Genomic DNA, 24,732 nt, shown 5'->3' with positions numbered 1-24,732 from the left:
TGTCCTGTGGCTGCATAGAGCAGGGGGGCCCTGGGCTGGACTCACTAAACCATTTTTTTCTCCTAGGCTTCCAGGCCTCTGATGGGAGAGGCTGTCTCTGACATGCCCTGGAGATATTTTCCCCATTGTCTTGCTGATTAACATTTGGCTCCTGTTACTTACACAAATTTCTGTGGCCAGCTTGAATTTCTTTCCAGAAAATGAATTTTTCTTTTCTGTCACATCATCAGGCTACAAATTTTCCAAACTTTTATGTTCTGCTTCCTCTGGTACACTTTGCTGTTTAGAAATTTCTTCCACCAGGTATCCTAAATCATTTCTCTCAAGTTCAAAGTTCCACAGATCTCTAGGGCAGGGACAAAATGCCACCAGTCTCTTTGCTAAAGCATAGCAAGAGTCACCTTTGCTCCATTTCCCAAGAAGTTCCTCATCTCCATCTGAGACCACCTCAACCTGGACTTCATTGTCCGTATCACTATCAGCATTTTGGTCAAAGCCATTCAACAAGTCTCTAGGAAGTTCCAAACTTTCCCACATCTTTCTGTCTTCTTCTGAGCCCCCCAAACCATTCCAACCTCTGCCTGTTACCCAGTTCCAAAGTTGCTTTCACATTTTGGGGTATATTTACAGCAGCACCCCATACCAATTTACTGTATTAGTTCTCACACTGCTATGAAGAAATACCCAAAACTGGGTAATAAAGAAATGAGGTATAATTGACTCACAATTCCACATGGCTGGGAAGGCCTCAGGAAACTTATTATTATGGCAGAATGCATCTCTTCACACTGCATCAGGAGAGGAAATGAGTACTGAGCGAAGGGGAAAGCCCCTTATAAAACGATCAGGTCTCTTGAGAACTCAGTCACTATCATGAGAACAGCATGGGGTAAACTGTCCCCTTGATTCAGTTATCTCCATCTGGTCCAACACTTGACACATGGGGATTATTACAATTCAAGGTGAGATTTGGGTGAGGCCTCAGAGCCAATCTTAATGTCCAATCCTGCTAGGGCTTGTGCTTGCTTCTTGGATTTCAAACTAAAATACCACTGGATTGCTCCACCCTAAGCTGTTACTTCTTTTTCTCTGCCTCAGTCATGGGCATTCTTTATCTTACTTAAGCTACTAAAGTTTAAGGATGACCTTAGTGCATCTTTTTTTCTTTTCTTTTCTCTTTTCTTTTCAGCACTCCTAGTAGTAACTTGTAATATCTGGTATAGTTATAACCTGTAGAAGCTGGGTAACCGATATGTTTTAAAAGTAAAACTTTGTAGTTCATACAGTTTTATATGGAAATATAAAGGACTCAGAATAACTAAAACAGTATTGAAGAGGAAAAACAAAGTTGGAAGACTCATGCTTTCCAATTTCAAAGCGTATTATATAGCTGTAGTAAACAAGACATTGTGATACTGGCATAAGGGGAGACATGTAGATCGAAGTAATAGAATTGAGAGTCTAGAAATAAATGCTCACATTTAAGGCAGTTAGTTTTCAACAATGAAGCCAAGCTAATTCAATGGGGATACTCCACACCCCAAAAAAGATGTTGTATTCTTTTCTTAAAACATACACAAATATTAACTTAAAATGGATTAAAGACCTAAATGTAAGAGCTGAAACTATAAAACTCTCAGAGAACATGTACAAATTAATCTCCGTGATTTTGAAGTAGGCAATTGTTAATAGATATGACACCAAAAGCATGTGACCCTTAAGAAAAAAATAGGTAAATCGGATTACACCAAAATTAAAAACTTTTGTGCTATAAATGATATCATCAAGAAGGCAAAAAGACAACCTACAGAATGGAGGGAATATTTGCCAATTATGTGTCTGGTAAGGGACTTCTGTCTAGAATGTATAAAAAATTCTTAGGACTAATAATAAAAGGCAAACAACCCAATTTCTAAAATGGTTAAAGGATTTGAATGGACATTTCTCTAAAGAAAATAAAGAAATTGCCAATACGTACATTAAAAGATTTTTCATAACATTAGTCATTAGGGAAATGCAAATCAAAATCATGATGAAATACCATTTTATATCCCCTACGGTGGCTATAATTAAAGAGACATACTAACTGTTGAGAAGGATGTGAAGAATTGAAACTCTCATATATTGCTGTTGGGAATGTAAAATAGTGCAACCCTCCCCCTATACTTTCTATCCTCTAATAACCATCATTTCACTCTATACTTCTATGAGCTCAACTTTTAACCTCCTTCATATGAGTGAGAACATATGGTATTTATCTTTCTGTGCCTGACTTACTTCACTTAACATAATATTCTCCATGTTCATCCATGTTACTGCAAATAAAAATGATTTATTCTTTTTTTGGCTGAATAATATTCCTTTGTAAAATTTATCACATTCTCTGTATCCATTCATCTGTTGGTGGACATTTAGGTTGATTCTATATCTTGGCTGTTCTGAGTGATGCTGCAAGAAACATGGGGGTATAGTTTATATATTTACATTTATTTCACATTGCATGACGGTATCAACACATCTTCATAAGTACTTGGTATTTTCAATGTTTTGGGTTTTGGTAAGTGTGTAATGTTGTTTTAATTTGAAATTACTTAGTGACATCTGATGTTGAACCTCTTTCATATGATTATCTGCTATTTATATCTTCCCTGGTGAGGTATCTGTTTAGATCTTTTGCCTACTTTTTATTGGGTCCTTAATTTTTTTAGGCATAGTTTTCTTTAATTCTTTGAATATATTTATAATAGCTGCTTTACAGTCTTTATTTATGAAATCCAACAAGTGGGCCTCCTCAAGACACTTTCCATTGGTTGCTTTTTTTAAGTTCTTGTTTCTGTTTTTAATCCTGACTTCCTTGGATCACCCCCTGAATCAGTATAACTTAGTGGCTATTCAGTGATGGGTTAGATTTTCTTAAATGCCTTATGGTATCAAATATTCTACCTTTTTCTCAAGGATATCTGTGTGAAAGTATACCGAAAACTTCAAACAATTTACAAATCAGCTTTAGTTTTGTTTTGTTTTGTTTTGTTTTGTTTTTCCTGCTTTCAAAGATAGCCAGAGTTGAGTGACTGGGGCCTTCTTCTGTCCCATTTCTTTCCTAGGCATGCTCGCAGCCCTGTACATGTATTCATTCTTCTGGATCTCCAAGAATATGTTGCAGCCTTTCAAAGTTCCATATCATCATCTGGTTTTTCAGGTCTTCCTTTTAAATTTTTAGCCAGGGTCTTGCTTGCTCTAGCTGAAATCATAGCTTTGGACAGCTAGGATGTTACCAGCCAGTTGCTATTGTTTTCTATAATACTCTGGAACAGAGTTTTTTCACCAAGCTGAGCTGTGAATCAAATCAAATAGCAACACCCTGGGAATAGAGATTTTCCAGGGAGTTGCAAGTTCAGTCAAAATATTGTCTATGCCCTGGGGATAGGGCTTTTAATGAAACTCCAAAAAATCCACTGGCTGCCCTACTGCTGGCTTTCATTTCTGAGCTTGGGCAGGTGGAAAGAGTTGAAAACCCCACAGACTCTTCTGGTCTTACTCAGGCTCATTAATGTTTCTCGAATAGATGCTTTTCAGTTTATTGCATGCCTTTGGTTAATTCCAGTGTTCTGAAATGGCTTATTTTTAATGTTTTGCCAGTATTTTATTGCTTTTGTGGGGGAGTATGTTCACAGAGGCTCTGAGTTTGCCATCCTAGAAGTCAGGTTGTTGACATCTCTAATTTTCGTAGGTATGTCTCTGAGATATTGTGGTATGTATATAGACTGTGGTTTATAAATGACAGACAAACATTAGAACTTATTTTTCTTGCAGAAACTTCTAAGCATGCATCTGGGACAATTACATTCTTTCTTTTTCAGCTTCCTATTTGTTCTGAGTCTACAGATCCATCTAATAATATTGAGGTGCAATCTTTGACAAGTCAGAAAGAATGCAGTAAAACTGTGAGCACTGAAGCCTTGATGACAGTATTTCACCCTCAGAATTTGGAGACTCTTAATTCTACAATGGTAGGAAAACAAAATATTTAAGCTTATGGGCTAAAACAGTTGATGAAAAATGAAAATCTTGAAAGCAGACTAGAAGATACCACAACTGAAAACTCATCTTTTGGGACTTGAAAAGTTTTCCAGCAGGTTCTACTGTGTAACTTATTTAGTTCCATTGTACACAAAGACTGTTATCAGGAATGAAGAGAGAAGATAAAAGTTGGACATTGGGGATTTTTACAGATACATAATTGTTGTACATATTTATTGACATTGGGTTTTATTTGCATAGATTTCTAATCCTGAAATACATGTGATTTGGAGAGAATGATGGCTTAAAGCTTTGCTTCCCAAGTATAACACATTTTACCATTTTTATATGAGTTTAGCTAAGAATTCAAATAGTAAATTAAACCTGCTATGCTCACATGAGTTTAAAAGATTTTCATGATGAAAGAATTCAGTGTTTCACCCCTAGGTGAATACTAATTTTGGTTTTCTATGTCCTTGATTTCCATAGATGTTGTTTCAAGGTAAACAGACTGAGCAGGTTATTTTAAAGAAGTTACTTTCTCACTAGGTTTAGTTGATTTGATTTTTCTGTTATTACAGTTGAAAGAAAAAATGAAGGAACAGTCATGGAAAATACTATTTGCAGAATGTGGACGTGGTGTTAGTATGTTTCGAACTAAAAAGACTCGAGATCTTGTTGTAAGAGGGATTCCAGAAACCTTAAGAGGAGAACTCTGGATGCTTTTTTCAGGTATTACATTTATTCACTTTACTTATTTAGCAGACATTAACTATGCCTTTCTAGGAGTTATGCCATAAGCTAAAGTGAAATAATCACAAAGATGGTTAGTACAAAGTTTTACTAACCTTTAGTTAACACTAGTGAAAAGAGAAAGGTAAGTAGTTATTTGCACCTTACCTATATATCCACATATTCAGCATCTCAGCAGATTAGTTTATTAGGAAGATATCTATCTATCTATCTCTATCTATCTATATATAGATAGATAGAGATAGATAGACATATATATAGATATATAGATATAGATATATATAATAGGGGGATCTTTATCTCTAGTGTCAACAGTCAGGTTAAGGGTGAAAAAAGCTCATAAAAATGATATTCTGTTGGATAAAATTAGTAGCTTGACATAGATTGTAGTGTAAAGTTCTTTTCTGTTTGTGCTCAGAAATCACTTGAGCATAAGGCTAAATATTAAGATAATGAAATCCAATTCTTTATGTATATATGAAAATAGTAGCTTTATTATATCCCTCTTCTGCTGTAATGTAATAATCTTCACAGGTGCTGTTAATGACATGGCTACTAATCCTGGCTATTATGCTGAAGTTGTTGAGCAGTCCTTAGGGACCAGCAACTTGGCTACTGAAGAAATTGAACGTGATTTGCGTCGCTCTCTGCCTGAGCACCCTGCCTTTCAGAGTGACACTGGCATATCTGCTCTGAGAAGGGTACTCACTGCTTATGCATACAGGAATCCCAAAATTGGATACTGCCAGGTATGACTTAACTATGAGCCCTACTGTGTGTATGTTCCAAATAAAATCACATCAAATCCAACTCCACTAATTTGGAAGTGGTGATTATAAGGACAAAGATTATGGTGAGATAGATGGAGGATGATATTAATGTAAGTAGGATGGTAATGGGAATACTTAGGAGAATTGGTATTTCATTATTTGTCTTTTTCATTTGACAAATGTTTATTGAACTTCTGCCCTATAAAACATACTGTGCCAGGCACCTAAGGCTATATAAAGATGTATCAGATAAGAGTCCTGCTCTTAAAAATATGTAGACCAAGAGATGTTAAAGCATATTCATTAAGAAACAAAACACAAGTGAGACAAACAGAGAAACAGAAAGTCCTGTCATGATGCATAATAAGGAGAAACTATTTTTTTCACTGGGAGGAATCAGAGAAGGCTTTGTGGAAAAGATAGCATTTGCAGATCTTAAAAATTGGTGAATTTTGGACATATGGAGATGGAATGAAAAGAGCATGCCAGGTGAAGGGATCCGTGTAACTGAACACAGGTAGAGGTAAATGTAGAGTATATAGGACCATGTTTGTTTAGTTTTGTAGAAGCATAGGGTGGATGAAGTGAAGTAGTTGGAGAAAAAAATCAGTAAGGTAGATTGGGAGAGAGCTGGAGTTTGAATTTTATTTTATAGGCAGCAGAGGAATCATTGGAAAAAAATTGCACACCATCAATTAGGGTAGGCTAGACTGCTAACACAAACACAGATAATAGATTAAACACAATAGAATTTTATTTCTTGAAGGAATAAACAAAGGAGATTAACTCTTCAGATCAGTATGGAGTTCTCCTCCATGAGATTATTCAGGAACTTAAACTGTAAGCTGACAGCAGACTGTCATTTTCAAAAAAAAAAAAAAAAAATGCTTCCCAAGTCCACTTTCATCACCATTAGCTCTCACAGGAACAGGGAAAGAGCATGGAGAATAACTGTAGAAGAGTTTATGGGCTAGGCGTGAAAGGGGCAAATGTCACTTCACCCACATTCTATTGGATGATCTTGGTCACATGGATACACCTATTCACAAGGAAGTTTGTGGAGTATAGTGTGGCTGAGCAGATATGTGTAGTTACTGTGGAAGAAGAGGAGATTGGAGTATCATGGATAGGTAGCACTCTGGGCCATGCATTCATTTATAATGGGTTGAATACCGTAATTGTTACATATCAATACTACCTATCCACTGTAACTTGTCAATAGAGATTAAAAAAACTATCTTAAGTGAATGGAACATCTAAATGGCAAGTATTTTTAGCATATTTTAAGATCTCTGAAAGGTATAAAAGAAGCACAATGCTTCTTTTCTCAAAGAGCTTATACTCACAGACTCTGTGATGTTGTCTATAAGTGGTAGCTTAGAGATAGCTTCAAAATAGGCAGCACTTAATGTTTACTTCTAAAAGATGAGAGCAAGGTTAGAAACATGGAGGGCAAGAAGAAAGTTCTTTGGGGTTAAAGTATGAGTGATGCCATTGAGGCGAGAATAAGCCTGCCTTGGGAGATAAGATTGGCTAGGTTCAGGTTGGAGTAAAACAGTAAATAAGTTTGTATGGGACAAAACCATGAAGAATCTCTAAAGCCTGGGACAAGAGTTTAAACTTAATATGGTAAACAGATTTTATTGATTTTGATTTAAAAAAAAAAACCCAGAACATTTTCATCACCTTAAAAAGAAGCCCCGTATCCATTAGCAGTTACTTCCCATTTCTCCTACTATCAACCCAAGCAATCATTAATCTACTTTCTAGCTCTATAAATATACCTTTTGTGCACATTTCATATAATTTGTGTGATACAATATGTGGTCTTTTGTGTCTGCCTTCTTTTACCTAGCATATTATTTTCAAAGTTCATCCATGTTATAGCATGTATTAGGACTTCTTTCTTATGACTTAATAATATTCCATTATATGGATAGATACTACATTTTGTTTGTCTATTCAATGTTGATAGTCATTTGAGTTGTTTTCTTGTTTTGGCTATTGTGAAGAACGCTGCTATGAATATTCATGTACAAGTTTTTATATGGACATTGTTTTTTATTCTTGTGGATTTTTGTTTTTTGGTTTTTGGGTTTCTTTTGGCAAAGTCTTGCTCTGTTACCCGGGCTGGAATGCAGTGGTATGATCTCGGCTCACTGCAACCTCTGCCTCCCAGGTTCAAGCAATTATCCTGTTTCAGACTCCTGCGTACCTAGGATTACAGGTGTGCACCACCACGCCCCAGTGATTTTTTTTTTTTTTTTTTTTCAGTAGAGACGGGGTTTCACCATGTTGGCCAGACTGGTTATAAATTCCTGACCTCAAGTGATCCGCCCACCTCAGCCTCCCAAAGTGCTAGGCTTACAGATATGAGCCACCATGCCTGGCCTGGATGTTGATTTTTAAGGCTACTGTGAAACTGAGGAGGGGGTTGGGAATAGGGTAATTTAAAATGCCACAGAGCTTACTGGTTTTACTGAGATTCAGCCATTAAATGCTACCTGAATTGCTGTAAGCTATTGGTTAATTTTCAGAGTTCTAAAGTTGATTCTGATGACTTTTGTCAGTGTTCTTGATGCTTTTATAGAAGAGAGCATTTTTTAGAAGTCCTTACTTTGCCATGTTCACTATATCCCCTCCCAGTATGGCTTCTTGCATGGGAAAATGATTCAGTAAAAACTAAGCTTGACATCAAACAGTGTGCTAGATTTGGCATGAAATTGGCATAGTTAATATACAAATCTGTAAGTAAGGTATGAAAGTATAGAAATGAGCAACAGACATAAAAGGATTAATCACCGATGAGAAAATACAGGTTGATGTTAAAGCCTGAAACAGAAAGTTCAACCTCAAAGAAATTAAAATTAAAACAATGAGATACCATTTTTTACTATCAAATCAGTGAAGATCATTATAATTATTATGATTTGCAATATTGGCAAAGGTGCAGTGAAATAAACATTTAAACACTGTTGGTCAGAAATATAAATTGATATTTTCTTTCAGGAATTTAATTTGGCAATAATATGAAGTCTTTTGAAAATACCACTTGACCAAACAATTTCATTTCTAGGTATCGGTCCTGAGAAAAAAGTGTAATTGGATGAAGATTTATATAAAAAATATATCCATTGCAGCATTATATGAAATAGTAAAAAATTGGAATTAACCTATATGTCCAACAATAGTAGAATGATTAAAGAATTTATATCCACCTTAGATTATTTTGGTCATTAAAAATACTGTTTTAGAAGAATGTTTATTGGCGTTGAATATTACTATATAGTGCTAAGTGAAAAAATAAAAGTTTAGTACACAGTGTGATACAAATTTTAAGAGAAAAAGGGAGAAAAAAACTGCAGAAAAATGTATCAACTTGTTAACAGTTGATTTCTGGGAATGTGGAATATAAGAGGTTTTATTTTCTCCTTCATACTTTTCCATTCTCTGTAAATTCTATCCATTAGGGATTTATTACCTTTATAATAAAGGATGTGGCAATGTATATAAAAGTAATGATCTGACATTTGTAAGAAGCAGCAAAAAGAGTGGTAGTGGGAATGGGAAGGAAAAAGCAAATCTGAAAGACATTTTGTAAGAAGAAACCCTAGGATATGAAACGGATATAGCAGATAGAGGGTTTTCAGCATGATCAAAACTAGGATAGATAAGAAGAATCCTACTTGATAGGGGAAAGAAGATGTTCAGTTTTGGATATATTAAGGATGATTCATATCTAAGAGCTATTCATTTATAGGTGGTTGGAAATACAGATGAAGTTTGTTTTCTTTCATTTTAATATGTCTTTGAAAATTATGTAAGTTTTTTCAGATTAGTGATAATTAAGATTTTCACTCACTGAAATGAGAGAGATTTTACTTATTATGTTTTATATGTATTATATTACTGCTTCACTTTACTTGAATGTTACTTTGTAAAACAACTATCAAATGTTAGCCTGACTTCACCTTGTTTTGCTTTGGACTGGCTCACAGTTCTCATGTTTCCACAGTTATTACACTATTATTATTCTCAGTTGTTCTTGTTGCTGTCAAAAACTATTATGTTTTAAGAAATATAATTATTACCTGAGCAATATTTACTTTTTAAAACTGTTTTCTATGAATTTTAGGCAATGAATATTTTGACTTCAGTGCTGCTTCTATATGCAAAAGAGGAAGAAGCTTTTTGGCTTCTGGTTGCTGTATGTGAACGAATGTTGCCTGATTATTTTAATCGTCGAATTATTGGTAAAAGAAAAACCACTCACACACATATGCATACATACAGATGTATATTTCTTTTCTAAACAATTTTAGTGTCTCTTGTCTAATTACTAATAAAAGAGAAGGACTGATTAATTAGGTTGTGGTATAAAATGCAAGCAATATCAAAACCTCACATTCACTGACATTCTCAAAAGAAGAGCTTTTTGTACTGAATGTATATTCGGAAAGATTGTTTAATATGTTCCTTTTGAAAATAAAATACCTGGTCCATTTCTTAACAAAAATGGAAGCATTAAGTTTATAAACTCTATATTGCTAAAACAATGGTGATCTCAAGAATCCAGAACTACTTGTGAATTTCAGTAGTTTCTTGATGGGAGGGAGATTTCAGTCAGCTTAAAATCTCCACATGTGTATGAATTATGGAGATACTTGCAACGTTTCAAAGAAGGATCAAGTTCTTAGTTTGTTAATTGTATGGTATCTTCTTTAGTCAGCAAATATTTGCAGATCTGTGATCCCTTACGTTAAAACTTATGGATGGTCTCCTCTTTATACCCTAACAGGCTTTCAGGATTATGATTAGGTCATTGATTGTACTGTTTTTCATTATAATTATTTGTGTATTTATCTTGAGTTGTGCTAGATATTAAATTCCCTGACCATGAGACCACTTCATTAATTGGTATAGCTCTTATAATACCTAGTACAGGTCTCTGCATATAATAAAGACTCAATAAATAACTCTTCAAATGAATTTGAATTGCATTTCTGAAGTACATGACACTACTAGCAGTTAGATGTATAAAATACAGAAAGAGTTCATAATTTAAGGAAGAAGAATGAAATACATCAGCATGCCAATAGAAGTGGGGAAGTGTGGAAACAAATCCTTTTGAAAAATGTTTATTTTTAAACTTATTTTGATATTCTCTAGGTGCCTTGGTTGATCAGGCAGTCTTTGAAGAACTTATCAGGGATCACCTTCCTCAGCTGACAGAACACATGACTGATATGACATTCTTTTCCTCAGTTTCTCTCTCATGGTTTCTCACACTTTTTATTAGTGTGCTACCTATTGAAAGTGCAGTGAATGTGGTCGACTGTTTCTTCTATGATGGAATAAAGGCTATTTTGCAACTGGGATTGGCAATACTTGACTATAATTTAGACAAACTGCTGACTTGTAAAGATGATGCTGAAGCTGTGACAGCATTAAACAGGTATTGTAAGAACCATAACATTTTAAATCTGGAGGAGATTTGAGAGATTACGTTGTTTAATCCCCATATTTTACAGAGAAAACTGAGCCCTAGAAACTTCAATTTGCCTGAGGTTACAAAACTACTTGAATGAAAGAGCTACACCTAAAGTCCAGTCCTCTATCTCCAGAAAAATATAGCAAGAATAAATTACTTTGAAGTGAGACATTAAATTATTTACACATTTACACTAATATTGTTGATTCAGTATGCTAGGACTTTCATATTCCCAGTTTGAGCTATAAAGTGTCTATGTAGAAGTAGTTTGAGCAGGAAGAGGGTAGTTGATAATGTTAAATATCCTGTTGGGGGAAGTTATTCTGGTTTCTATGTGGTTTCAGGTGGGTTGAACTTTATTTTCCTAGTAGCTTTTGTATGAATGCTATTTTATATTGGAGTATATACATTGTATGTGTGTGTGTGTATGCACATATTTGTACATGCTAAATAAATTAATATTTGAATGGGCAACTATCATAATGCCACATAAAATCCCATCATGTACAGAATAAAATACAAACATCTTACTCTGACATTCAGAACTCTGTAGTAAGGGCTCAGTGTACCTTTCTTCAGTTATTTTCCCCTATATGCCTCTACATACACTGTATTCCACTCCTACTGAGCTGTGTGGTATTTGCCAAGTACTCTCTGAGCCTGTTTGCTTCCCTCAAAACCCAAAATGATTCCTTCACCATCCCATTCCCCACACCAACACCCTGCTAATGCCCAACCATCTTCAAATTCCACTTCTTGGCCGGGTGCAGTGGCTTATGCCTGTAATCCCAGCACTTTGGGAGGCCGAGGCAGGCAGATCACCTAAGATCAGGAATTCAAGACCAGCCTGGCCAACATGGTGAAATCCTGTCTCTACTAAAAATACAAAAATTAGCTAGGCGTGGTGGCAGGCACCTATAATCCCAGCTACTCAGAAGGCCGAGGTGGGAGAATTGTTTCAACTCAGGAGGCAAAGGTTGCAGTGAGCCAAGATTGTGCCATTGCACTCCTGCCATAGTGACAGAACAAGACTCCATCTCAAAAAAAAAAAAAAAAAAAACAAGTTCCACTTCTTCATAAGGCCCTTCCTTGTCCTCTCAGCTGAAAGTAACCTCTAACTAACTGGGGAGAAATTAGATTCATTTCTCTGCTTTAATAATGGTAGTTCCACTAATTCTTGTATTACTATCACTTTTTGATAGGTTCTTTGACAATGTCACCAATAAGGATAGTCCATTGCCTTCAAATGTTCAGCAAGGTTCAAATGTGAGTGATGAAAAAACCAGTCATACTAGAGTGGATATTACAGATTTGATTAGAGAGTCAAATGAGGTAAGTTTTTTCATGCCATACATATATTACCTAGCATATTTAAAATGATTGAACGATGATGTATCTCTAGTGGTATATTAAGAGTAAGATAATAATGCAAGTAGACATATAACTTAAAATGCAACTTAACTTTTTAAATGAGTTCTGTGAACTGTTTCCACTCCTCTGCCTCAATTTGTTTTTCATTAAATGAATAAATTCATTTGCTTTCACAAATAATGACCACTTTAAACATCTATCGTTGTATTAACAGGTGAATTATTCTCATTATTGTTATTCCCTTCTTAGAGATTAAGAATTTTACCAATGTTTTTGTACTTAGTCTATGCACATAGTAGATGGAATTCTCTCCAGTGAATATATTTAAAAACTGAAATGTGGGAGGTGAAAATTTGCAAAATCATTGAACAAGTCAGGAAATTACCTAGAAATAGAACCAAAGCCTCCAAGAACTGAGTCTGATAAATCTGATTGTAAAAGAAGAAGTGGATGTTTATCATGAATGGGTATCCACTGGAGTCATATTTCTTGCAGAAATATGGTAATATTCGCTATGAAGATATACACAGTATGCGCTGTCGAAATAGGTTGTATGTGATACAGACCCTAGAGGAAACAACAAAACAGAATGTGGTAAGTATGCAACCAATGGGGAAAAAACGGTTGGAATAATTTTTTTCTTTAAGTTTCTTTAGAAATTCTCATTCTGGGCAAATAAAATTAAAAGGACCAAACTTTTGAGCTAGATCCTTGCCAAAGTTTAGCTTATGGTAAATTATTTTATAGCGAAAATAAATTATTTTCTTCTGGTTGAATTATGTTGCTTTCTCCAACATGGTTTGTACTATTTGACCTTCAAGACCACTGAAACAGGGTCTGGCTCTATTACCCAGGCTAGAGTGCAGTGGCATGATCACAGCTCAGTGTAGCCTCTACCTCCTGGCCTCAAGTGATCCTTCTGCCTCAGCGTACCGAGGAGCTGGGAATACATGCACACACCACCAAGCCTGGCTAATTTTTTAAGTTTTTTGTAGAGATAGGGTCTCAGGATGTTGACCAGACTGGTTTCAAACCCATGGGCTCAAGTGATCCTCCTTGCCTAGGCATTCCAAAGTGTTGGGATTACAGGCATGAGCTACCACACCTAGCCTGCAGCTCAGTGTTGAATGCTGTGATGTTGGAATTTAAGCATAACATATTTGTGATGTGCTGTATCAATAACAGCTGATCTACATAGTAGTCAGTGCTACCAGTGAATATTATTATGCTTGGATACCTAAAGTAAAGTGAAAAAGGTATAAACAGTATGTTTTGAATAGTTGTCTTTTTAATATTTGGATGGCTCCATAAGCAGCTGTTAATATTGGTTGCCTTTGGTGAATCAGATTAATAGATTGCTGTTCAGAAGGCAGAGAGTTTTATTTTGCTGTTTATATTATTTTGTACTATTTGAGGTTTTATCATGACCATATGTTATTTTTGTAAACCTCCTTGCTTAAAGGCCAAGGTCCTCAGAGATACAAATCTGGAAAGATTAACATTTCTGAAGATTCCAGGTTTAGATTTCAATTAAATAATTCAGTGAGGTTACTGGGACATAGGTAGCATAGAGCACCTTGTTTTAGTTTTTACATGTTAGCATTTTAAAAAATTTACTGAAGTAATACATGTTGACTGTAAATAATTTAAGCATTACATAAACGTAAAAAGTAGATTTCCCGCACCAGGAATAACCATCTTAAAATAATTTGGCATATATCCTTTCAGATCTTTTCTGTATGTGTCTGCAAACATACCTGTGTAATGGAAGGATATAGTTTTTGAAATTAGATCATACCGGTCACTTTGCTATGCAATTTTTTTCATTCAGAAATAGATCATGGTTATTGAATATCAGTCTAGATCTACCTCACTCTTCCTAATGCATTGAATAGTGTACCATAATATGGATATGCTATAATTGAAGTATTCTGCTGATGTACATTCAATGTGTCTCCCTTTTTTTGCTCTTGTAAATAATACTTTATGTAAACATTCTTGTATATGTAAGAATGTTATATGTACAAGATAGATATCTGGAAGTGGACGTTGCATAAAAGGATATGCCCATTTAAAATTTGAACAGGTCCCTACCAAATTATGCTTCAAAAGATTTTACCAAATTGTAATCCCACCAACAGCATGTAAGAATGCCCCTTTCCTCACATTCTCACTAATACCAGATATTTAAAATGTTGAATTTGTTAGCCAGGCATGGTGGCACACACTCGTAGTCCCAGCTGCTTAGGAAGCTGAGAAGGGAGGATCACCTTGAACCTGGGAGTTCCAGGTTACAGTGAGCTGTAATCATGCCACTGAACTCCAGCCTGGGCAACAGAGCAAGACCTTGTCTCTAAAAGAACACAAAACAAAATCTTTAATTTGTGCCAATGTGATAGATGAAATATCACTTTTCATTTAAGGTTTCAATTCACTGATCACATATGTTTATTAGCCTTTTTCATTTCTTCTCTTAATTGCCTACTCATAGCCTTTGCCTATTTTTCTATGAGATTGTCTTTTAAGTATTGATTTTTAGGAGCTCTTTTGACTAGTAGTGTTATTAATTCTTTGTCAGCTATATTTGTGGCCTAATATTTCCCCACTTATTATTTCTTTCTTTATGTTTATAATGTCTTTCAGGTTATACAAGTTAAAAATTTTTATGTAGTCTTTCTCTTTTTTCTTACATGATGTCCGCGTTTCATATCAGACTTAGAAAGGCTTTCCTTATTTAAAATTATATAAATTATAAAAAATTTTTGTATTAGTATTGCTTTCTTAACATTTAGAACTTTAACACCTAGAGTATATTTTTTGTTTATTATGTGAGATAGATCTCTAATATTATGTTTTTCCAACTGAAATCATTCATTTTCTAAAAACCAATTATTAAATAGTCTATCCTCACAGTACTCTATTTTTTTTCTATGCTAAATTCTTACAATACATACATGGGCTTTATTTTTGGACTTTCTTTTTTTGTTACTACAACAGTACCACACTGTTTCAATTACTTTAGTTTGTCTACTTTGAAATCTGGTAAGGCTTTTAAAATTCCTTTTTAATATTCATTTTAATAATCTGTCTTCTTAAGTGTTCTTTAGTAAGCATTTTTAGTTTTCATCATGTAGGTCTTATACAGTTCTTAGTGGGTTTATTCTACCCCTATATATTTTATGGTTTGGCTGCTAATATGAATGAGATCATTTTTCCTTTACACTGTCTAATTGTTTATTTTTATAAAAGAATTCCTAATATTAGATTTGTTATACTCTTAAAATTAGTCCTAGTAAGTCATTTATCCAAATCCTCCTAAGATGTATTTAACCCTAGACTGGGCATCGTGGCTCATGCCTGTAATCCTAGCACTTTGGGAGGCCATGGTGAATGGATCATTTCAGGCCAGGAGTTCAAGACCAGCCTGTCTAATATGGCAAAACCCCACCTCTACAAAAAAAATTCCAAAAACTATGATGTATTTAATCCCAGATATAGGTGATGGGGAGGAAGGCAGCAAACCACATTGCCATGTATGTACCTATGCAACAATCTTGCATGTTCTTCACATGTACCCCAAAACCTAAAACGCAATACAATATATATTTAGATGTATTATTCTTTTAATCTCCTTTGGTAATTTTGCTAAATAGTTTAGCTAGGCTCTTTGCAAGTTTGTTGAAGTAATATTGGTTGAAAGCTTCTTCTTGTATTTAGGCTTATATCATAGAATGAAAATTATACGTAAATCATATATTTATATGCTCTGGAATAGGTTAGATCCCATAGGAATTATCCATTACCTGAAGGCTTGAGAAAATGAATGTGTAAAGCCATCTGGGTCTGCTGCCTTTTGGTTTCCTCCCTAGGAAATCTTTGATTTCTTTTTTCAGTTCCATCTATTCAAATTTTCTTGCTCCTATGAGTTGATTCTAATTATTTATATTTTCTTATGGGATTATCTATTTTGTTTAATTTATTGTTTAACATATATACATACACACACACTCACACACATATATAAATGTAAAGCTTATGGAATTCATTCAACAGATAGTTAATGGCACCTTCTATGTACTGGGAAGTTTTTTAACTTTTATTTTTATTTACAGTTAAAAGTTATAAATGTAAAAAAACGTTATTTTTAACTTTTATTTATTCAGAGGTTCACGTGCAGGTTGTTTTGTTTTGTCTTATTTTGTTTTTGACACTGAGTCTCACTCTGTCACCCAGGCTGGAGTGCAGTGGAGCAATCTTGGCTCACTGCAACCTTGCCTCCTGGGTTCAAGTGATTCTCCTGCCTCAGCCTCCCATGTAGCTGAGATTACAGGTACCCACCACCATGCCTGGCCTTTTTGTATTTTTAGTAAAGACAGGATTTCACCATGTTGGCCAGGGTGGTCTCAAACTCCTGTCCTCAGGTGATCCACCCACCTTGGCCCCCCAAATTGCTGTTTGCAAGTGTGAGCCACCATGCCCAGCTGCCAGTTTTTTATATAGGTAAATGATGTATCACAGGTTTTCTTGTACAGATTATCTCATCATGCAGGTAATAAGAATGGTAGCCAATAGGTAGTTTTTTGATCCTCACCCTCCTTCCACCCTCCACACTCATGTAGGCCCCTGTGTCTATTATTCCCCTCTTTGTGTCCATAAGTATTCAATGTTTAGCTCCCACTTATAAGTGAGAATATACAGTATTTGGTTTTCTTTTCCTCTATTAGTTCAGTTAGGATAATGGTCTCCAGCTCCATCCATGTTGCTGCAAAGAACATGATCTTGTTCTTTTGTATGGCTGCATAGTATTCCATGGTGTATATTGACCATATTTTCTTTATCCAGTCGACTATTGATGGGCATCTAAGTTGATCCCATGTCTTTGTTATTGTGAATAGTGCTGTGAAAAACATATGCATGCATGTGTCTTTATGGTACGATAATTTATATTCCTTTAGGCATATGCTCAGTAATGAGATTTCTGAGTTGAATGGTAGTTCTCTCTCTCTTTTTTAATATTTTATTTTATTTTATTTTATTTTATTTTATTTTATTTTTGAGACAGAGTCTTGTTCTGTCACCCAGGCTGGAGTGCAGTGGCATGATCTCGACTCACTGCAACCTCCACCTTCAGGGTTGAAGCATTTCTCCTGCCTCAGCCTCCTGAGTAGCTAAGACTACAGGTGCACACCACCACACCCAGCTAATTTTTTGTATTTTAGCAGAGACAGAATTTCACCATGTTGCCCAAGCTGGTCACGAACTCCTGAGCTCAGGCAGTAGTTCTATTTTAAGTTCTTTGTGATATCTTCAAACTGCTTTCCACAGTGGCTGACTTAATTTACATTTCCACCAGCAGTGTATAAGCATTCTCTTTACTCTACAAGCTCACCAGAATCTGTTGTTTTTTGACTTTTAAATAGTCACCATTCTGATTGTGTGAGATGATATATCATTGTGATTTTGATTTTCTTTTATCTGATGATTAGTGATGTTGAGCATGTTTTCATATGCTTGTTGGCTGCATATAGGTCTCCTTTTGAAAAGTGTCTGTTCGTGTCCTTAGCCCACTTTTTTATGGAGTCGTTTGTTTTTTGGCTTTTAATTTTTTAAAGTTCCTTATGGATTCTGGATATTAGACCTTTGTCAGAAGCACAATTTGCAAATATTTTCTACCATTCTGGAGGTTGTCTGTTTACTCTGTTGATAGTTTCTTTTGCTGTGCAGAAGTTCCTTAATTAGTCCTATTTGTTAAATTTCATTTTTTTTGCAATTGCTTATGGCATCTTTGTCATAAAATCTTTGCCACTGACTATGTCTAGAATGATATTGCCTAAGTTTTCTTCAAAGCTTTTTATAGTTGTAGGTTTTATGCTCATGTCTTTAATTCATCTTGAGTTGATGTTTGTATATGGTGAAAGGTAGGGGTCTAGTTTTAATCTTCTACATATGGTTAGCTAGTTATCCCAGCACCATTTATTGAATAGGGTGTCCTTTCCCCATTGCTTCTTATTGTTGACTTTGTTAAAGATCAGATGGTTGTAGGTGCAGCTTTATTTCTGGGCACTCCATTCTGTTCCATTAGACTATGTGTGTTTTTGTACCTATACCTTCCTGGTTTGGTTACTGTAGACTTGTAGTATAGTTTGAAGGTGAGGAATGTGATGCCTCTAGCTTTGTTAATTTTGCTTAGAATTGCTTTGGCTTTTCGATCTCTTTTCTGGTTCCATATGAATTTTTTAGAATATATATTTTTCCAATTATGTGAAGAATGTCATTGGTAGTTTGATAGGAATAGCACTGAATCTGTGAATTGCTTTGGTTGGTATGGCCTTTTAAACAATATTGATTCTTCCTATCCATGAGCATGGGATGTTTTTCAATTGCTGGTGTCACCTCTGATTTCTTTAAGCAGTGCATGTAATTCCCATTGTAGAGATCTTTCACCTCCCTAGTTAGCTGTATTCCTAGGTATTTTATTCTTTTTATGGCTATTGTGAGCAGGATTGAGTTCTTGGTTTGTCACTCAGCTAGGACGTTGTTGATACATAGAAGTGCTACTGATTTTTGTAGATTGATTTTGTATTTTGAAACATTGCCAAAGTTTTTTACTAAATCTAGCAGCTTTTGGGCTGAGACTATGGGGTTTTCTACATATAGAATCATATCATCTGCAAATAGAAATAATTTGACTTCCTCTGTTCCTATTTTGATGCCTTTTTTTCTTTCTCTTGCCTGATTGCTCTGGCTAGGACTTTCAGTACTATGTTGAGCCAGAGTGGTGAGTATGGGCATCCTTGTCTTCTGGTTCTCAAGGGTAATGCTTCCAGCATTTACCCATTCAGTATGATTTTGATTGTGGATTTGTCATAGATGGCTCTTATTATTTTGAGATATAGTTCTTCAATGCCTAGTTTGTTGAGGCTTTTTAACATGAAGGGATGTTAAATCTTATTGAAAGTTTTTTCTGCATCTATTGAGATGATCATGTGCTTTTTTGTTTTTAGTTCTGTTTTTGTGATGAATCACATTAATCGATTTGTGTATGTTGAACCAACCTTGTATCCCATGGATAAAGCCTACTTGATTGTGGTGGGTTAGCGTTTTGATGTGCTGCTAGATTTGGTTTGCTAGTAGTTTGTTGAGGGGTTTTGCATCTGTTCTCCTCAAGGATATTGGCCTGAAGTTTTCTCTTTTTTGTTGTGTATCTGCCAAGTATTGGTAGCAGAATGACGCTGGCCTCATAGAATGTATTAAGGAGGAATCCTTTCTCCTTAATTTTTTGCGATAGTTTCAGTAGGAATGGTACCAGCTCTTCTTTGTATATCTGGTAGAATTTGGCTGTGAATCCATTTTTTCCTGGGCTTTTTCTGGTTGGTGTGGGGTTTTTTACTGATTCAATTTTAGAACTTGTTATTGGTCTGTTCAGGGTTTCAACTTCTTCCTGGTTCAATCTTGGCAGTTATGTTTCCAGTAATTTATTGTTTCTTCTAGGTTTTCTAGTTTGTGTGCATAGAGGTGTTCTTTGTAGTCTCTGAGGGTTTTATTTCTACTTCTTTGGGGTCCGTGGTAATTTCTCCTTTGTCATTTTTGATTGTGTCTATTTGGATTGTCTCTTTTTTCTTTATTAGTCTAGCTAGTGGTCTATCAATCTTATTTATTCTTTTAAATAGCCAACTCATGGATTCATTGATCTTTTGCATGGATTTTCATATTTTGATTTCACTCAGATCAGCTCTGATTTTGGTAATTGCTTTTCTTCTGCTAGCTTTGGGGTTGGTTTGTTACTGTTTTCCTAGTTCCTCTAGGTGTGATGTGAGGTTGATTTGAGAGTTTTCTAACTTTCTGATGTGAGCATTTAGTGCTATAAACTTCCTTCTTAACACTGCTTTAACTGTGTACCAGGGATTCTGATATGTTGTATCTTTATTCTCATTGCTTTCAAATAGTTACTTGATTTCTTCCTTAGTTTCATTGTTTAGCCAAAAGTCATTCAGGAGCAGATTGTTTAATTTTTATGTGATTAATATGGTTTTGAGCAATCTCCTTAGTATTTATTTTCATTTTTTTTATGCTATGGTCTAAGAGTATAGTTGATATGATCTGGGGTTTTTTGAATTTGCTGAGGATTGTTTTATGTCTGATTGTGTGGTTAATTTTAGAGTATGTGCTATAGGCAGACGAGAAGAATATATTCTGTTGTTCTGCGGGGAGGGGTGGGGGAAGTTCTGTAGATGTCTGTTAGGTCCATTTGGTCAAGTGTTGAGTTCAGGTCCCAAATATCTTTTCTAGTTTTCTGCCTTGATGATATGTCTAATACTGTCAGTGAGGTGTTGAAGTCCCCCACTATAATTATATATTTATCTAAGTCTCTTTATAGGCCTTTAGGAACTTGTTTCATGAATCTGAGTGCTCCTGTGTTGACTGCATTTATATTTAAGGTAGTTGTCTTCTCGTTGACTTGAACCCTTTTTGAATTCCCTTTTTTGTTTTGTCGTTGTTGTTGTTGTTGTTGTCGATTTAAAGTCTGTTTTGTCTGAAATCAGAATAACAACACCTGCTTTTTTCTGTTTTCCATTTGCTTCATAGATTCTTCCTCTTCCTTTTACTTTGAGCTTTTGAATGTCATTGCATGTGAGATGGGTCTCTTAAAGACATCATACAGTTGTATCTCGATTTCTTATCCAACTTGCCACTCTGTGCCTTTTAATTGGGGCATTCTGTTTACATTCTGCTTAGCCTGTTTACATTCAAGGTTAATACTGATATGTGTGGATTTGATCCTGTCATCATGTTGTTAGCTGATTATTACACAAAATTGATTGTGTAGTTGCTGTATTGTGTCAATAGTCTATGTACTTAAGTGTGTTTTTATAATAGCTGGTAATGGCTTTCCTTTCCATATTTAGCACTCCTTTCAAGATCTCTTGTAAGACAGATCTAATGAACATGAATTTCCTTAGCACTTGCTTGTCCGAGAAGGATCTTATTTCTTCTTTGCTTATGAAGCTTAGTTTGGCTGAATATGAAATTCTCGGCTGGGGTTCCTTTTGGGTTTTTTTTGTTTGTTCGTTTTTGTTTGTTTTGTTTTATTCTGTTCTGTTCTGTTTTGACAGAGCCTTGCTCTGTCACCCAGGCTGGAGTGCAGTGGCATGATCTCGGGTCACCGCAACCTCTGCCTCCCAGGTTCAAGCGATCCTCCTGCCTCAGCCTCCTGAGTAGCTAGGACTACAGGCACCTGCCACCATGCCCAGCTAATTTTTATATTTTTAGTAGAGATAGGGTTTCACCCTGTTGGTCAGGCTGGTCTCAAACTCCTGACCTCATGATCCACTTGCCTCATCCTCCCAAAGTGTTGGGATTACAGGCGTGAGCCACCTCGCCCAGCAGAGTTTCTTTCCTTTAAGATAGCTGCATATAGGCCTTCCATCTTTTTTGGCTTGTAGCATTTCTGCTGAACACTACATAGGTAGCCCAATGAGATTTCCTTTGTAGGTGACCTGCTCCTTCTCTCTAGCTACCTTAAATACTTTTTCTTTCATGTTGACCTTGGAGAATCTGATAACTGTGTCTTGGGGATGATCATCTTATATAGTACCTTGCAGGGGTTCTCTGCATTTCCAGAATTTGAATGTTGGCCTATCTAACAAAGTTGAGAAAATTTTCATTTATTTTTATCTAAGTTAATTCAGAGAACCAGTCTTTGAGTTCTGAGATTCTTTTCTGAGCTTGGTATATTCTGCTGTTAATGCTTGTGATAGTATTATGAAATTCTTGTAGTAAGTTTTTCAGCTCTATCAGATCAGCTTGGTTCTTTCTTAAAAATGGCCATTTTGTCTTTCACCTCCTGTATCATTTTATCATATTCCTTAAAATTCCTTGGATTGGATTTCGACTTTCTCCTGAATCTCAGTGATCTTCATTTCTATGTATATTCTGAATTCTATGTCTGTCATTTCAGCCATTTCAGTCTGGTTAAGAACCATTGCTAGGGAACTAGTGCAGTTGTTTGGAGGTAAGAAGACCCTCTGGTTTTACCAGTTGCCAGAGTTCTTGTGCTGGTTCTTTCCTATCTGTGTGAACTGTTGTCCCTTTAATCTCTGAAGTTGTTTTCCTTCGGATGGATTTTTTTGCTTTTATCTTCTTTGATGCCCTTGAGAGTTTGATTGTAGTATAAGATGGGTTGAGTTGACTGGCTTTGATTTTGAAGATTTCAGGTGGCCAAGGCTCACCTGAGCTTTCCTGGGATGAGTTCAGTAACTAGGGGGCTGGTACCAGACCCCCAGCTTTGTTCTCTGGGCCCTCAGGGCTAGGAACCTGCTCTGCCAGAGAGATCAGGGTGTTCCCAGTTCACTGGCCTCAACACTCCAACGGAGGTGCCAGCAAAAACTTTGTCGGGGTGGTGGCAGTGGAATCCATGCTTGCTCTTGCATACCAGCATCCGTGGCAGCATTGCAGCGTACACAAGCATTGGCTCAGGCTGTGTGCTGGTAGGAGCCTTTGCCTTAGTTTTCACAGGCAGTGTATAGTGGCGGAATATTTTAGTGGTGTGTTTTGGGCTGCGATCCAATAGGTGGCGCTTAAAAGTGTTAGCCACCAGATAGCTTCTTGCTCTGCTGCGTGGCTCAGGGGTAGTATTCTGTGATTGGGGGCAGGGAGATGGCCCACTCACCTAGTCCACTCCTGGACCTTGGAGGAACCCCCTCCAATTACTGGCTTCATGCTGGCATTTCTTTGGTTGGATGCTCTGGTTCACAGGGCTCCCTCAGGTAGAAGCTGTGGTTGACAAACAGGTCCTATTCTTGCCAGGCCAGCCCTGCAGAGGGAGGCACACACCACCCCTCTATCAACCTGCGAACCTGGGTGTATCACCTCTCAGTGATGCTTGAGCACCACCTAAGCCAGCAAGTCTTGCCCAGCTAAGAGCTGTGGGGGTGGGTAGTGTTACCTGATCTGCTGTCCAAGTACATCCTGGGGGTACTCGGGGTTGCAACTGCCAGCAAAGTTTAGGCAGAAGCTGGACCACTGGGCTGGAAGTGCTAACAGGCATTGCCCACCTGGCTACCAGTGGTGGACCTGGGTGGGGTCACCTGCCCTGCCTGTGGGTGTTTCTGGGGACAACAGGATGTTGCAGCCACTGGCTGAGTTCAGGCAGAAGCAGGACATCTGGGCTGGAAGCTCTAGGAGGTGTTGCCTGCCAGGCTACCAGTTGCAGGAGTGGGTGGGGTCGTCTACCCTGCCATCTAGGTGTTTCTTGGGACAATAGGAGGCTGCAGCCTCTGGCTGATTTCAGGCAGAAGCAGGACTGCTGGGCTGGAAGCTGGCACCAAACCTTGTCTGGTGAGGAGGCTGGAGCAATCTTACTGCTCCAGGCCCTATTACTGTGGCTGCTGTTGGGGCTGTTGCACTGGTGTTGGTCTGTTCCGGGGTCCGAGGCTTGTAGAGGAGTTAACTCCACAAAACGTCTGGGTAGCCCTCTGCCTCAGTTTAGAGGTGAGGTGGGAGGGTGGGAGTGGTGGGTAGGGGATTAAGGTAGGGGGATTCTCCCATTCCCAGCCTTACACAGACACCCGTGGAGACTGTGAATCACCCTCTCCCATGTTGGGGAGCTTCTCCTGATTCCACACTGATCCAGATAGGCTGCTACTCAGCTTCACTCCTCTCTGCTCTCTGTGTCCCCTTGCTGCTTTAATGGTTCCCAGTGTGGTTTCTTAGATGATCAGCTTTTAGGGTCAGTATTCACTACTGCCTTTGTTTCCCCTCCCTAAGAGCAGCACCCATGATCTGCTTCTAGTTTGCCATTTTGCTGGGCATTTTTTTTTTTTTTTGAGACAGATTCTCGCTCTGTCCCCCAGGCTGGAGTACTGTAACATGATCTCAGCTCACTGCAACCTCTGCCTCCCAGGTTCAAGCGATTCTTGTGCCTCAGTCTCCTGAATAGATGGGACTACAGGCGTATGCCACCACACCTGGTTAATTTTTGTATTTTTAGTAGAGACAGGGCTTCAACATGTTGGCCAGGCTGGTCTTGAACTCCTGGCCTCAAGTGATCTGCCTGCCTCAGCCTCCCAAGTGCTGGGATTACAGGCGTGAGCCACCATGCCGCTGCTGGGCACTTTAAATGTTCTCTCTATCTGTGCTTATATTATCCACTTCTCAGTGATAGTCATTTGTGATTTCTTTCATCTCACTTGCCAGAAATTCGTCTATTTCGTTGATTTTTTTTTCATTTAACTGACTCTTAATTTTATTTACTGAGTCTACTGGGTTTTTTTTTTTTTTTTAAATTTTACGTGTTTCATCAATTCGAGCTTTTTCTTTACCTTTGCT

The 24,732-nt window shown here is 36.9% G+C and overlaps 1 protein-coding gene across 2 annotated transcripts in view; it reads left to right on the top strand.

Moving 5' to 3' along the window:
• TBC1D8B (TBC1 domain family member 8B) overlaps nucleotides 1–24,732 on the top strand; it is a 64,629-nt gene that overhangs the window by 28,026 nt on the left and 11,871 nt on the right. For both annotated transcript variants that reach the window (XM_032250920.1, XM_032250919.1), the window contains exons 8-14: nucleotides 3,861–4,010; nucleotides 4,602–4,752; nucleotides 5,308–5,522; nucleotides 9,679–9,796; nucleotides 10,713–10,998; nucleotides 12,237–12,366; nucleotides 12,901–12,999. In XM_032250920.1, coding sequence (XP_032106811.1) covers nucleotides 3,861–4,010; nucleotides 4,602–4,752; nucleotides 5,308–5,522; nucleotides 9,679–9,796; nucleotides 10,713–10,998; nucleotides 12,237–12,366; nucleotides 12,901–12,999 — 1,149 coding nt within the window. The remainder of the gene's footprint in view (nucleotides 1–3,860; nucleotides 4,011–4,601; nucleotides 4,753–5,307; nucleotides 5,523–9,678; nucleotides 9,797–10,712; nucleotides 10,999–12,236; nucleotides 12,367–12,900; nucleotides 13,000–24,732) is intronic.

This window comes from Sapajus apella, unplaced genomic scaffold (assembly GCF_009761245.1).
Source record: "Sapajus apella isolate SASKATOON/1434 unplaced genomic scaffold, GSC_monkey_1.0 scaffold73, whole genome shotgun sequence".
Classification (NCBI taxonomy): Eukaryota; Metazoa; Chordata; class Mammalia; order Primates; family Cebidae; genus Sapajus; species Sapajus apella.
Note: the sequence above shows the minus strand (reverse complement) of the source record. Positions and strands in the feature narration are given on the sequence as shown.